The sequence below is a fragment of the Prorops nasuta genome, unplaced genomic scaffold (genome assembly GCF_024137725.1).
Source record: "Prorops nasuta isolate Cenicafe-Biocafe unplaced genomic scaffold, Cenicafe_Pnas_1.2 PNAS00011, whole genome shotgun sequence".
NCBI classification, from domain to species: domain Eukaryota; kingdom Metazoa; phylum Arthropoda; class Insecta; order Hymenoptera; family Bethylidae; genus Prorops; species Prorops nasuta.
The window spans coordinates 2,677,273-2,690,639 of record NW_027116808.1 but is presented as its reverse complement, the minus strand read 5'-3'; the positions used below and the strand labels follow the sequence as shown (position 1 = coordinate 2,690,639).

The 13,367-nt window shown below is 35.7% G+C and overlaps 5 protein-coding genes across 8 annotated transcripts in view; 2 read left to right on the top strand and 3 right to left on the bottom strand.

The window, feature by feature from the left end:
• The first annotated feature begins 270 nt into the window (after positions 1-270).
• LOC136777583 (RING finger protein 212B-like) lies at positions 271-1,517 on the top strand. Its single transcript, XM_066733994.1, has 4 exons — positions 271-403; positions 480-661; positions 722-930; positions 1,005-1,517. The coding sequence occupies exons 1-4, from the start codon at positions 295-297 to the stop codon at positions 1,204-1,206; spliced, it is 702 nt and encodes a 233-aa protein (XP_066590091.1). The 5' UTR covers positions 271-294; the 3' UTR covers positions 1,207-1,517.
• A 334-nt stretch (positions 1,518-1,851) lies between these two features.
• On the top strand, positions 1,852-5,622 carry Rab7 (RAS oncogene family member Rab7). The gene is made up of 5 exons (XM_066733996.1): positions 1,852-1,978; positions 2,723-2,908; positions 2,994-3,212; positions 3,293-3,430; positions 3,508-5,622. The coding sequence occupies exons 2-5, from the start codon at positions 2,729-2,731 to the stop codon at positions 3,592-3,594; spliced, it is 624 nt and encodes a 207-aa protein (XP_066590093.1). The 5' UTR covers positions 1,852-1,978; positions 2,723-2,728; the 3' UTR covers positions 3,595-5,622.
• A 113-nt stretch (positions 5,623-5,735) lies between these two features.
• On the bottom strand, positions 5,736-7,025 carry LOC136777582 (uncharacterized). The gene is made up of 4 exons (XM_066733993.1): positions 6,871-7,025; positions 6,597-6,794; positions 6,336-6,509; positions 5,736-6,244 (listed from the first exon to the last, which is right to left on the bottom strand). Exons 1-4 carry the CDS (start codon positions 6,919-6,921, stop codon positions 5,963-5,965), a joined length of 705 nt encoding a protein of 234 aa, XP_066590090.1. The 5' UTR covers positions 6,922-7,025; the 3' UTR covers positions 5,736-5,962.
• Positions 7,026-7,163: 138 nt separating this feature from the next.
• LOC136777584 (uncharacterized) lies at positions 7,164-9,153 on the bottom strand. The gene is made up of 4 exons (XM_066733995.1): positions 8,770-9,153; positions 8,436-8,615; positions 8,162-8,335; positions 7,164-7,932 (listed from the first exon to the last, which is right to left on the bottom strand). Exons 1-4 carry the CDS (start codon positions 8,818-8,820, stop codon positions 7,654-7,656), a joined length of 684 nt encoding a protein of 227 aa, XP_066590092.1. The 5' UTR covers positions 8,821-9,153; the 3' UTR covers positions 7,164-7,653.
• Positions 9,154-9,321: 168 nt separating this feature from the next.
• Positions 9,322-13,367, bottom strand: part of LOC136777571 (A disintegrin and metalloproteinase with thrombospondin motifs 9-like) — an 84,142-nt gene continuing 80,096 nt past the window's right edge. For 3 of the 4 annotated variants that reach the window (XM_066733978.1, XM_066733982.1, XM_066733979.1), the window contains 5 exons: positions 12,856-13,044; positions 12,440-12,765; positions 12,218-12,354; positions 11,939-12,141; positions 9,323-11,850 (listed from right to left, as the gene is read on the bottom strand). In XM_066733978.1, the coding sequence (XP_066590075.1) occupies positions 11,761-11,850; positions 11,939-12,141; positions 12,218-12,354; positions 12,440-12,765; positions 12,856-13,044 (945 nt within the window). In that variant the 3' untranslated portion in view covers positions 9,323-11,760. Of the gene's footprint in view, positions 11,851-11,938; positions 12,142-12,217; positions 12,355-12,439; positions 12,766-12,855; positions 13,045-13,367 lie in introns of all 4 variants that reach the window. The other variant, XM_066733980.1, reaches the window with a different exon arrangement.

The following is a 13,367-nucleotide window of genomic DNA, read 5'->3' as shown; positions in this document are numbered from 1 at the left end:
TCCCGTGTGCGTTACTCTTTAAATATCTTTATATCATTTTAGTAATAATAGTCTATGTTACCAACAGTACCAGTTTGGTAATAAGTGCAGAGTTAGAGGTTAGTTTATCGACCATGCAATACTCGTTCTTTCGATTATCGATTAAAATATGTCGATATTGATCAGCCTATCAGAAAACGGCGGTAGACGTATTATATATATACATATATATAAATTTACTTTGCTAACGGACTCCATAAAGTAATGTTCCTTTAAATAAGAAATCTGTATATAGAATTGTTTAAATTTCGTAAAATGAATTTTTTCGTTTGTAATAATTGTTTCTCGCCTCCAAACCGTGGAAAGAACCCTTATTTCGTGACGGAGTGTGGTCACATTTATTGTAGCGATTGCATATCAAAAAGTACGATAGTAAGATAATTAATTAATTGAGACTCTACACATTATTATTCTAATTATTATTACTTTTGCATACGTAGTGGTAAAATCATGTGTGATATGCAGATCTGAAAATCCAGCGTCTTTACCTATTAAAGATCCATTAATTCCAAAAATAGCGGATTATTTCGCGCCAGTCGAGGAAAGACTTAAATCGGAGATAAAAACGTTAAATTTTCAAAAGGCGCAGATGCGTATTTTAATAAAACGATTTGGAAATTTGGTATGTTACAAAATCTTTATTATATTTTATATCTAGATAGTAACGACTGAAATTATATAGGATAATAAATATGAGAAGATTAAGCAAAAATATTGGTTAGCGCACCGAAAGGTGCAAGAATTGTCCGTAGAAAATGCAGAACTCAAACGGGTGATTCAAAATCAAAAACATAAGGGATTATTTAATGAGTTAAAAAATTCAGGTGCGAATTTTAAGAATGATAAGTCGGAGAGGCACAAGCGTGAAGTAATCACACCGAATTCGGAACGGTAAATAATTTTATTCCTTTTTTAAATATAAATGTAGCAAAAAACATGCATAATGCATAAAATATGTGTTGCAGGATTTTTTTAAAAGCCCCATCCGCATATTCGTCTACCCTAGTGACACCAATGCAGCAATATACACTTAGAGACGTAGTAACTAGCGACAGTATGTTTAGAGTTCCCCATGCTCCGCCTCGACGTTCAGGAACTACTGTTTCGACAACCCGGTCATCGGATAGTGGAAATTATTCGTGCTCAACTAGAACTACTAATACTTAAACAAGCTTTCAATTATAACTCTACAATCAGATTAGTGTTTTATAATTTTTAATCGACGATTAAAAAAACTTAAATTTTTAAAAGATAATTATCACCTGTCAAGACACTCCATTTGGTATAAGCAGATTCGTACACGTTCGTAATAAAGTAATTACTTAATAACAATTGTGAAAGTAGGTTTTGTTAAAAAATTGTTTTTTTCTTATTTATAAGCAAAATATGTCATTTAATTGTTATAATGATTAAATTATCCCAACTACGGGATCTTGTTGAACTTGTATTTTATTTTGAAATCGATTTTCTTTACTTCGTAAAGTGGTGATCGTACTTTTAATTTAATTTGTCATAGGTCAATTTTCGCTTTAAATATATAGCCTATGTTTTTCCCTTTCAAAACGAGGAAAAACCATATTTGGTTAAACAAACCAATTCATTCTGAAAAATTCGAAAAATGATGAGCGGCTTGAACTCAAACATGCAATGATTTCTGGTGTTCTTTTGCAAAGTAACAATCGTAACAACATTATAGATCTTCTTACGCTGTTTTCTACACAGAAATAGAATCGTTTTTTTTCATTGATAGGTCGATCAAAGTCGATATATATAATCGAGAATCGAACGAGCATTAGACGGCGGTCGCTCGGTCGATAAAGGAAGTGAAGAACAGGTGACGACATCGTTGTCATATACTCGTGATTTCATAACACGCCATTTTCTTTGTGCGATCTGTTGAGCACTTGAATTTCTTCTTCTATTCAGTACCAAATTAAAGGTAATTATTCTTATATTATATAATGAGATTACACATAAGTTTACAATAACTGATGCTTTGATAATATCATCTTCTGTTAAATAGAAAAGCCTAAGTAGTTGTCGTAGAAAGTTTATTCTTCAGGTTCAGTGTTGACAGGTTTTCAGGCATTGCAGTTGAGCGGATTCTACTTTACGTATTTGGATTTTAAACTCCTTACTTAATAACGGGATAAAGTTGTAATACTATATTGCTAAGTATGTTCGATTGTACAGCGTGTGAGTGAAATCGATGATAATTTCTTAATTCGAATCTTAAGGTTACGTGAATAAACTACTTTGGCTGGACAAAGTTTTTGTCGTGTGTATTGTATGATACGTCATTATGATGGGAGTACTTTTCTCCATTCACTAACGATGATTCATTAAAAATCAGTCGTATTTAAATACTTTGTTATATGTTGCTCTTATTTTTTTATAGGACGTTATATTCTTTTCTAATGAATTAGATTTCTATATCTGGTTAAGAGACTAGAGACAAAGAAACTTATACTTTTTAACCAAGCTATTAATTTATACTAATTGAGTATAAAGCTCTAAGTACTTATACATTGGTTATTTATAATTAATTTTATGTATGTCTGCATATTGTTAATTAAGATGATAAATTGATTTGTTCTTGAACAAATTTTAATTTTATGTCTGTTTTGATTGTAAACAGCAGAAGTAATGTAGCACAGATTTTAAAAATTAATTTCTTTTACAGTTGAGAATGGCATCCCGCAAGAAAGTGTTGCTTAAAGTTATTATTCTTGGTGATTCTGGAGTTGGTAAAACCTCGCTGATGAACCAATATGTAAACAAAAAATTCAGCAATCAGTACAAAGCTACAATAGGAGCAGATTTTCTCACAAAGGAAGTTATGGTGGATGATAGGATAGTGACAATGCAGGTGATAATTTTATGACTCAGTATACAATTAATATTTGTGAGTTTATACATGGATTATTATTATTTTTTTAAAATCAACTTTATAGATTTGGGATACGGCAGGGCAAGAAAGGTTTCAGTCCCTAGGTGTGGCCTTCTATAGGGGAGCAGATTGCTGTGTATTGGTTTTTGATGTATGCGCTCCTACAAGCTTCAGATCTTTAGATTCTTGGAGAGATGAATTTCTCATTCAGGCATCCCCTCGTGACCCAGATAACTTCCCATTTGTTGTATTGGGAAATAAGATTGATCTTGAATACAAAAATGTGAGTCTTTAAAGAATTAAATTTTTGTTTCTCTATTGCTATAAGTCACTATATAAAAATTGCTTGTTAAATTTATGTAGATATCAAACAAGAAAGCTCAGCAGTGGTGTCAGCAAAAAAATAATATTCCATATTTTGAAACAAGTGCAAAGGAAGCAATCAATATTGAACAAGCCTTTCAAACGATAGCTAAGAATGCTCTAGCTCAAGAAAGCGAAGTAAGTGAAATATTTAACTTTAATTTTCTGTGCTATCATATATGAAAAAGACTTTATGAAATGTTTCTTTGTTTCAGGTTGAACTTTATAGTGAATTCCCAGACCAAATCAAGCTCACCAATGACCAAAGAAACAATGGTAAAGGAGATTCATGCGCATGCTAGGTAGTGGATTAACAAATATTTTGGACGAGTATACATAGAAGAAGATAAGATCATACGCTCATATATCAATGCGTAAAATTGACATGACTTTACAGTGATCAAATAAGTTAACATTCTAGGAAGTCTTACGCTTATCTCCACTTGGCAAATTATCCAGATTTTAAAATTAGTAAGATAATCGAGAAGAATAGACTTATCTTTTTCCCTTGCTGAAGCAATAAAAGTTCAAATTTACATGATAATAGGAACAAATTACTACTTCTTTTATCTTATGAAAAATTGAATGGGGAGACGCCACTGACTTCTTGCGATTTTGAAAGAAATTTACGTTCTGGTATTTGATGTTTTAGGTGTAAGATATACGATGAACGGCACAAACCTAATTGATTTAGTGATTTACCAAGCGAAATATTACAGTGTTTACTGTAAACTTCCGTTTGGTATAGCAAAGCGTATGAGCTATCTTCTTTAAAATGTCTCTATAATTCATTGTTAATGTCCATCATAGGTCGATATCATGAAGTTTTTAAATGATAGAAATTTTTGTTATGCTGGGGAAGAAAAAAGCACGTTGGAACGAGGACAAAACTAGCGCTATATATGTAAAAAAAATGTCACAAGTGTTTGCTCATAACTCGTTATGTACAATCGCATTTACACAGGACTTGTAGCATCTCGCGAAGATTTTTAGATAATAATTATGCTAATCATTTACAGTATACACTTTTTTATAGTAGAATTATATAGCAAAGGCAAGAGGAAATTATATAAACTAATACTTTCATTTTTTATTTCTTCTAAACAGTTTTTAATTAAACGAGTTACCCTTCGATCTTCTTTACACTGTGCAAATCTTGCCGATTATGTAATACCCGGTAGCGATAATTTTTTCTAATAGTAGCAGATTTTTTATTAGTATACACGTTTGCTAAGTAATATTTTTAATTAAGAGGGGAAATCTATTAAATTTTTGTTACACAAGTAATTATCTGTTTATTAGCTTTTACATCTTAGTATGTTTAGCGGAAGAAATGAATGTTTTCCTTAGAATTTAGTTGATGAAATTTTCTCATTTGGTATAGAGCGCATAGTTTTTCTTTGGATACTTCAATAACAACTGGCCTTTGATAAGTCCTCAAATTCCTTCTTGAAGTGTGCCGTGATGCATAGATTTTCCAGCACTCGTCTTTTAATTTCCATCGAATGTAAAATATATTTAGTGAAATTTTCCTAAAGATTTGTAAATGCAGTTTATATCTTATAGAAACGATATTTTTTAATCTACGAAATATATGTTAACGAATCGGTAAATCGCACTATACATTTTGTGCTATATAATATTGCTACGTTAGATGGTTCTGTATATATTTACCCAAGTTATTGAGAAAGCTAAATAAAATGGGATCCTTGATGGAGCAAGAGTCTATCGAACATCACTTGATAAAATATCTATGAATTTTAATGCATTGACTGAAAAATAGCTTATTAGGTAACAATGCGAGCTTTAACATTAGCGGAGCCTTTTCATATTCCATGCACCGTTCTCTCGTAAATGGAATTGGATTTAAGATGTTAAGTACTACACGTTGCTGAGAAAATTATGCAACGCGGTGCTATCGTTTCCCATTTTGAAACACTTGCTTTTGGTTCTCAGCCGTGATCCTTCGAGCAAGAGGACATAGAGCTATGCGAGGGGGAAAATATGAAATATACATTTAAGATTTCATAAAGAAAAGGTGGGTATGTGACATATATGAATACACGAGCGTCCTATTCTTAGACTGTACAGGCCTGCAGCCTTACGAGTATTCATATAAGTACATTTACCATCGTGTAAATAAATGATGATCATGACGATTACAATTACAGTTATTAATATAAATTTATCAAGATATGTTAACGATAGATGTTATAATTATAAATATAATTACTATTATTGATGCTGCTGCTATAAAATTACTATTGCTACTCTTAGTTTTAAGTAAACAAAAAGGAAACAGAAATACATTTATTGCAAAAAATTAATAAGGATTTACTTCTCTTATCAGCGCTCCTAATAAAAATGTTAAAAGAGTGGTCGATATTACATAAGCTATTTACGATGAATAGGATTATCCTCCGTATCTGCATAAGCTGTGCTATAAGCGATTACATGCTGTAAACACCTGCGTGAAATACCAGCTCCCAAAGAACGAACTGCGGCCAACACATCTCGTTTATGCAATTGTATCTCTTCCAATGTTTAATTTCTCATGCAAAAGATTGACGCAATGACACTTTTGTACATTAATAAAATCTGTCTTTATTAAACGTCAGTCAGAAATATTGGCTTTACAAAATAAACTGTCAAAAAATTATAGAGATACAGTTAAGCATTTTGAATACATTTCGTAGCAGCTGATCTCGCGTTAGAAACTTTGCTCGAAACAGAGCCTGTAATTTGGCTGCTACAGACAGTAGCGTTACTTAGTGCTTTGCTAATGGCGATGGAGAGAGTAGATTCGATGGATCTTACTGCATTTTCGAATGCTTTTACCGACAGACTCATCGTTGCTAATTTATTGGTATAACAATTTCCTTCCTGTACTGCGTTGGAAGATTGGCATTCCAGGGGTATGCGATTAACGTCGTTCAAAATTCTGTTACCAGCCTGTTAAAAATATTTAATATTGTTTAATATCATTGTTCAATCATCGATCAAAATGTAAATAAGTAATGTTATACATTTGTTCAATAATTACCTGAGTATTAGAGGATATATCCGTAAGTGTTGGCTGCACCAGGCTCGAAGCACTAGTTTTACATTGTTTCAGTTTATCGAAACCGTCCATACTGACCTCTCTCAATTCCGCTTTCGCCGTTACGTAACAATTTTCCGCATCTTTTCCGGCATTTTTAGCCGCATCAACGCTCGACTAAACGATTTTTTCTTACGTTAATTTTGTAACAAGACAATTTGTAATGTAGCATATTAGAATGAGTTTGTCCAGGGATGAACTTACGCGTATGCTGTTCAAGGCAGGGTTGACAGCACTGTTGACACTGCTCATAGCATTGAGATGGATATTGTTTAATTTATTATTTAAATCAAACTGCGTCGACCTTTCCAATCGAGACAAACTGCTGAGTCCACGATTGACTCTTGATTTCAAATTGGCAATGGCACTGGGCCATGGACTTCTACCAATAGCAGTGGCTGTCTGTAAAATAAAATCTGGTTGGACAAAAGTCAAGCAGCCAAGAAAAATTATATTCGACGAAAGAATTGTTTCTTACTTGAAGAAAACAGCATGCAATTACGATGCACAATGCAGCGATAGGTTTCATTTCAATGATATCTTATCCTGTTCGAAGGTTTCTATCTACCAACTCTCTGAGCTTCCTATCAGCAATTATCTCTTTTATATACCAGGCGATCTTGTTACGATTGATACTGGCAAGATTCTGATAAGAAGGACAAGCAAGATTTAATTTTGTTCTTATCAAGAAAGATATATATATATATATATATATATATATGTAAACACATGTGTAAATTAGTCGTTCCTACGATGTACGACTAATCAACCTAATTTCTCAGAAGAACACAAGTTTCGTTACTTAATTATTTACTCAATTGCTCATAAATCTCGTAAGCTTTCAGTATGTGTATATGTGTATTCTGTATCGAGTACACATATGATCTTTTGCACACATTTGCACTAAAGCAAACAGCCTTGTTTCATTCATTCCAAAGGAACATACACTTACGTTAGAATGATAGATGTAGGACTTTAAATTAATTGCTCCAAATGAGTAATTAAATAAGTACGGTTTAAACAAGTTGTAGCTATTTGCTTCACCGAGCCACAAGCTCCATTGTCAAGTGCTTTCGACCACTTGTGACTCAGACATCGAGGAATTGTGCTCATAAGGAAAAGTGACGAGGAAAAAGAGTGGAACTTCAGATTAATGACTCTTTATCGATGTTTGCCAATAAAGCGTTGTTTCAATAGTGTAATTCTGTTTCGTTGGTTGTGTGGAATAGGCGAAAATACAAATGCAAGCACGCGTCTGTGTTTATTCTTGTGCGCAGTTCAGGCCTTCGCGTTTGACAACTTCAGCCTCGCGCCGGACGGTTGTTTCTATTTTCGAGTAGCACTGGCTCAGAGTTCTCGAGACGTTTCCTAAGGCAGATTCAGCCCTTTTTATCGCCATTCCGGTTTTGCCATGAAGGTTCATCATGTCCTTGTTGGCTGTTCTCAATTTGTCCATCATGCAACTTTGTTGCCTCACTTTTCCTGTGAAGTGACAGTTCTCCACAATATTGTCCAAAGTGGAGATGATCTTCTTGCCAAACTGAAAATTCACAATAGTTGGTTAATTAGCAATTAATTTGCTCGTGATACTCCACTCAAAATTCGTTTAAAAATTAGTGTAATTATTAAATTAAAAAAAAAAACTGTTCTAATTTGTATTTAAATATCATAGAATATTCCATAACTTTTTTACATGAAATAATCAGAAACAAGAAAGATCCTGTAAATTGTTGATACATAAAACAAAAGATCCAATTTCAAGTACTTACAGCAAGAAGCTCTTCAACGTCTTTATAGACGGACCGAAGCTGAGCATGATGGTCCTCATTACACTTGTTTATATTTTCCTGGGCTTCGTTATAAATTTTTTCCAAAGCCTTTTTGGCGTTGTCGTAGCAGTGTTCCGCATCCTTGCCATTATGTTTCGCATTATCCACGGCGTGCTGTGCGATAAATTTCGAATAAGTGACTCGATAAAGTAGCAAGAAAGTTTAAATCATGCAATTTCTTTAGCAGACCCAATATTATTTATTGTTCGCTCACTCTAACGTTTTCAAGGCTATTCTCAAGGACCCTCTTAATGTTGTCCTCAAGGTGGTCCTTGTCAGCACTGTCTTTGGCGTTGTTCAAGAATGCTTGCAAATCACGTACGTCTTCCGCGACATCCTTCGCATACCTCTCTGCTTGGTGCTTCAGAGTTTTAGTGTAGTCTGCAGCCACTAGCTATGAAAATGAGTTCTTTATTAATTTCTAGCAATCTTACGACGTTTACACCAAAGACTAATAAAGAATGACGAAGATTATAGAAAATTAAATAAATTATAAAATTCTTGTACAGAGTATAGATACTTGAAGAGAAAACTAAAAAATAACTCACCTGCGAGAGCAAGAGGGTAGAGAGGATGGTCAGCGATAGAGCAGCTTTCATTTTGAGGGTTTATCGATGTCTCGAGGAGCCTTGCCTCAAAGAATGAAATTTATACCTGTCCTAAAGACGACCTCGAACACTCGAAGCATACCCCGTTTATCCAGACCTATACCTACAGTTTGTAGCAATTTTCTTCCGAAAATTGTGGTTCTTCACATCTGAACATATTTACTTATACCGCAGATAATCGAGTGAAAATCTTGAAGAAAGTCTTTCGTAAGGAGCAAGCATCTCTTCAATGATCTCAAGGTCAATTCTGTAATTTCGCGAGAAATCATTCACCTTGGGATCAACCAATCAAAAATGTTTGCAAAATTGTCTCGAGTGTACGATTGGTTCGTTTCGGTCGAAAAGCGAAGGTTTTCGCGTGAATTCACGTGGCAGGATTGACTCTTCGGTAATGCAATGTCATTCGCAGGAGAAGAGTACCGGCTGAGCAAAGATAAAAATTTGCACATTAAATTACGGACTATTGTTAGAAGGAATGGTTGTGTTCAATAAACAGTACAATCACTGATCGATGAAATGACTCGTATATTTAAATTAAATAATAATTTACGTATACTGGTTCACATGGTATCTTCCAAATGGATAACTCGTGTGACACGTAATGCGTTAAAATTTCGCCATTTCTCACGCTTCTGGCTCTGTGCATATACATCGCAGTGATATACCTGCGTATATGGCATATGTTAATAAATAACTAAGGCGAGGGAGCTGTACAACGTTTTAGGACGAAAAAACTGAAGACGACGTTTAATCTTTTTAATTGTTCTAATTTAAATAAAGCATTGCGTTGATTAAGAGTGCGAGATTTCGTGATAACGTTACATACGGGCATATTTACAAAACATATGCCTGGCATATAAAAAAATACTTGATATATTGGCAGTAATATTGACAGTTACTTACAAAGAGGATTCCGAAAGTTATATAAAAGCGTACAACACGACGATAGATAAAGGATACATTGTTAGATAGAAAAAAAAGAAACACGATATAATTCAGCGAAAATGATTATACTCATACTACTCCGTTTGATAATTGATCGTTTATACATACATACGAATATATATGTATACCTAATTTCTGACTTAACGAAATGTCGAATAGTAGTATAATCTCGTAATCTACATTTTGACGCTATGTATATATATATATATATATATATTGCTTATTCGTCCTTGGCACTGATTAAATGACAACTACATTAACGTTACTTTACATACAATGGTATTGTAGAGCAGCATTCGTTATGATAAACGCTTATCATATTTGTCTAATACAAAGATCGAGTGATTCGACCTTTCTTCTACTTTCCAATCGAATCCATCGTTTTCACGATAGACAGACGACTTACGCATTAACGGCTATTGTACGTATTGCGAAATAATATTAACTATGGCAGTCTGTTGAAACGATTAACAAAGTTACTATAATATAGCTACGATGGACGCCCGTTCCTACGATCGTATAAAAGAAGACTCGTCAATTAGAAAAATACCTTTTCCTACGATTGCCAACGAAAATTTGTACTTGAGGATTGTTTTGGCACCTTTCAATATATAGCATCAAGAAACGAAGAAAAACTGTCTCTTCGCTCTGTCATCTCGATTATACGTTTCTTCTGAACTATTGAAAATTCGGCCTCTAAAAAATTATCCTATCCGAGCAAGAGAACGGCAAACGCGACTTATGCATGAAAGGCACATATCGGAGTGTGCGTGGATTTTCTTCCTGGTTTTCTTTTCCTCTTTCTCCACTTGGCTTTGCTTATGATAAAATTATTGCTCGCAGGGATTTGAGCTGCTCTTCGTGTGTGTGTGTGTGTTAAAACTATATACGTATAACGATAATTTAGCTCGCTACGCCGAAAGCTCCTGAATTAATCGTTACACTTGGAGACGTCGATTTCTACAGAATTGGTTTGTCTAATATTACAGCTAGAGCTTAGTACAATTATAGTTTTTCTAGAATTACGTTAAATTAGCGAGCACGCCTCCTTCCATCCTCGTTGCAAAAATGCTTTGTCCTGTCATTGACAAAATGACTTAGAGGTGTGGCAGTGCTTTTTTGTCGCCTGTTACAGAGATTGCTGCTGTGTGCAAAAGAGAGAGAGAGAGAGAGAGAGAGAGAGAGAGAGAGCATATTACATACGTACAGTGTACAATATTATATATAGCTTATTTTGTTGCTCGAGACTCCTGCTGCTGTCTTCCTCGACTATTACGTATCTAATCTAATAAACTGGCTAGGAAGGAATTCAGTTAATACTTGGAGGATACTTAAACATATTGGCATGTGATCCCTTCTACCGGCGAATATATAAGCACTGTCTCGAAATTTCCATCAATTAGCGCACCGTGTCGTCCCTTATATAGTTACGACCTTGATTCCCCTGCAGGGACAGCGTTCGTTAAAAATAAAAATTTCAGTCATTCTTCTTTCTTCCTCCCAGGTTTCATTCGAGCACTATAGCACATTAAAAAATCTAATAGCAAAGAGAAATATCAATACTGCAGTAATCATTGGTCGATCGTTAATCGAGCGAATAGTTTTTGAGTTTTCGGCCAGCCTCGAGCTTCCTCGTTTCACCCTCCTCTCGATTCAACGTTTCGACGAATCGGAGGACCGTCGGTTCGTCCCGAAAGGTCAAAGTTCAGGTGGTCCAATGGCCGGAGACTCGACTCGGAAAGCCTAACGCTTATGTACAGAATGCACAATAGTCCCAAGGATCCAAAATCCTCTCGTTTCCTCCACCTGTACGAGTGCGTGCACTTGGAATGACGTTTCGTCCAAGAGACGACAAAGTCCACCTTAAAACGTTTCCTACTCGGGGTAAGGGCATTCGGTGAATACAAAGAGCGTCTTGTGACTTTGCACCAATGCCAAATCCACTTCGTTCGTTCATTTTCTTCCTCTTCTTCACGCGATCCTTGACTAGGGAGGTAGAACGTCCAGTTTCAAGCCAGCTTTTGGACTGCAAAAGCCGCAGTAACCACCGCACTTGCCAATCACTCGCTGATCGTTCTGCAAATTATTTTATTCAATTTTTGCACTGACGAATCATTCATCTTTATTTAAAAGTACTACAAAATATATATGTATATATACGTACTATTCTATTGATCGCGAGGGAGGTCCTCGCCTTGATCGTCTTTTCTGGGACCCAAGTGACGTCCGTAGCTAACTTCAACGCGGTACCGCTCAAGTTTATGCTAAAACGACCCTGAGGACACTCGGCCAGACTGTAGCAATCTCCCGTCCTGCCGAACTCGACGCGTTTTGATCCTTTGGTCCACGAGAACGTGTAATCGTCGGCTAAATACAGAATGCACATTTGTGGGAAATAGATCAATTGGTTCCTGGAGAACAATTATGAACCAATATTCCTCACCTATGATGTAGAGTTTCGCAGGATCTATCCTGACTCGTTTGAACATGGTCTTTCCAGATACAGTTCCCAAATCAGTGGCACAGTGACAGCTGTCGTTCCTCTGTCCGTTGTAAGGACACGTTTTTGGGTTTATCAATCTGTAAGAAGATGACTCTTTAGGAAGAGGTTCTGTGGATGTTGAAGATTTTTAGGAAATAATCGAAGATGCGGTTTGTATCGAACCTCTTGTCGTATATCTCAGCATAATTCTCACGATCACCTATGGGCAACGTGAGGTACTCTCGAGGCTCATCGCTGTCCATATTGTGACAGTAAATAGACATGTTCCTACCACCGATGAGAAGAGCGTACTCCCCGTCCTTGAAGATCTTGCTGCGCTTCTGAACCTCGAGGCAGCTGAGCGGACCGCATCTCTTCAAGTTGCACTTCCTCTTTCGCACAGGCTTGAATTTCGCTGGACAATTGAACCGAGCCACCTTCTTCCCGATACTGTCACGACAGAACAGTCTTCGGGTTTGTCGACCCTTTCGACCACACGGATGACTGCACTGTAATTGAATTTCGTGATTTATATCGTTACTTTCTTAATACTGTAAAGGTTTAAACGAGGGAAAAAGTCCAAGTTAATTTTAAGTTACTTTTCTCCAAGGGCCTGGTACCCAGTAGTGCTTGTCGCTGCAAGAACGGACCTTGCAGACTTGATCCTCGGTTGGTTTCTGATGAATGGGACAGCCAGCTGTTGGAGCAGGATCGATCCAGCCAAATTGATTGACTCGATGACAGGTGACGATTCGACGTTGCAGACCCTCGTCGCACTCCGTGGAACACTTTAAAATGGGTAAAAAAATCATTGAGACCATTTACTCTGAACGCGTCGTTGTTCCAAAAGAAGAGACAGAAGATATATATATATATATAGTATATATAGTAATATTGAAAAAGAACATAAATTTATTTCTATATAAAAAAATTCTGTCTTCTTCGTGGAAAACTGTTACATGCTCATGCATCCGGTGGTCCCGTACCAACGGAAATTTGTTATTGACAAAACCCCATATTTACAGCTTGGAATGACAAACGACATGACGATCGAGTCCAAGAAATGAAATTCACCACAGTGTCCAACAATGCGTATGCCACTTACACACAA

Excerpts from the sequence above, each read along its gene's own strand:
- LOC136777583 (XM_066733994.1), top strand. The coding sequence starts at position 295 with ATGAATTTTTTCGTTTGTAATAATTGTTTCTCGCCTCCAAACCGTGGA. Across the intron at positions 404-479 it reads TAGCGATTGCATATCAAAAA|TGGTAAAATCATGTGTGATA; the intron begins GTACGATAGTAA and ends TTGCATACGTAG. Across the intron at positions 931-1,004 it reads ATCACACCGAATTCGGAACG|GATTTTTTTAAAAGCCCCAT; the intron begins GTAAATAATTTT and ends TATGTGTTGCAG.
- Rab7 (XM_066733996.1), top strand. The coding sequence starts at position 2,729 with ATGGCATCCCGCAAGAAAGTGTTGCTTAAAGTTATTATTCTTGGTGAT. Across the intron at positions 2,909-2,993 it reads ATAGGATAGTGACAATGCAG|ATTTGGGATACGGCAGGGCA; the intron begins GTGATAATTTTA and ends TCAACTTTATAG. Across the intron at positions 3,431-3,507 it reads CTCTAGCTCAAGAAAGCGAA|GTTGAACTTTATAGTGAATT; the intron begins GTAAGTGAAATA and ends TCTTTGTTTCAG.
- LOC136777582 (XM_066733993.1), bottom strand. The coding sequence starts at position 6,921 with ATGAAACCTATCGCTGCATTGTGCATCGTAATTGCATGCTGTTTTCTT. Across the intron at positions 6,795-6,870 it reads TTGCATGCTGTTTTCTTCAA|ACAGCCACTGCTATTGGTAG; the intron begins GTAAGAAACAAT and ends TTTATTTTACAG. Across the intron at positions 6,245-6,335 it reads ATATATCCTCTAATACTCAG|GCTGGTAACAGAATTTTGAA; the intron begins GTAATTATTGAA and ends TATTTTTAACAG.
- LOC136777584 (XM_066733995.1), bottom strand. The coding sequence starts at position 8,820 with ATGAAAGCTGCTCTATCGCTGACCATCCTCTCTACCCTCTTGCTCTCG. Across the intron at positions 8,616-8,769 it reads CTACCCTCTTGCTCTCGCAG|CTAGTGGCTGCAGACTACAC; the intron begins GTGAGTTATTTT and ends TCATTTTCATAG. Across the intron at positions 8,336-8,435 it reads ATAGCCTTGAAAACGTTAGA|CACGCCGTGGATAATGCGAA; the intron begins GTGAGCGAACAA and ends TTTATCGCACAG.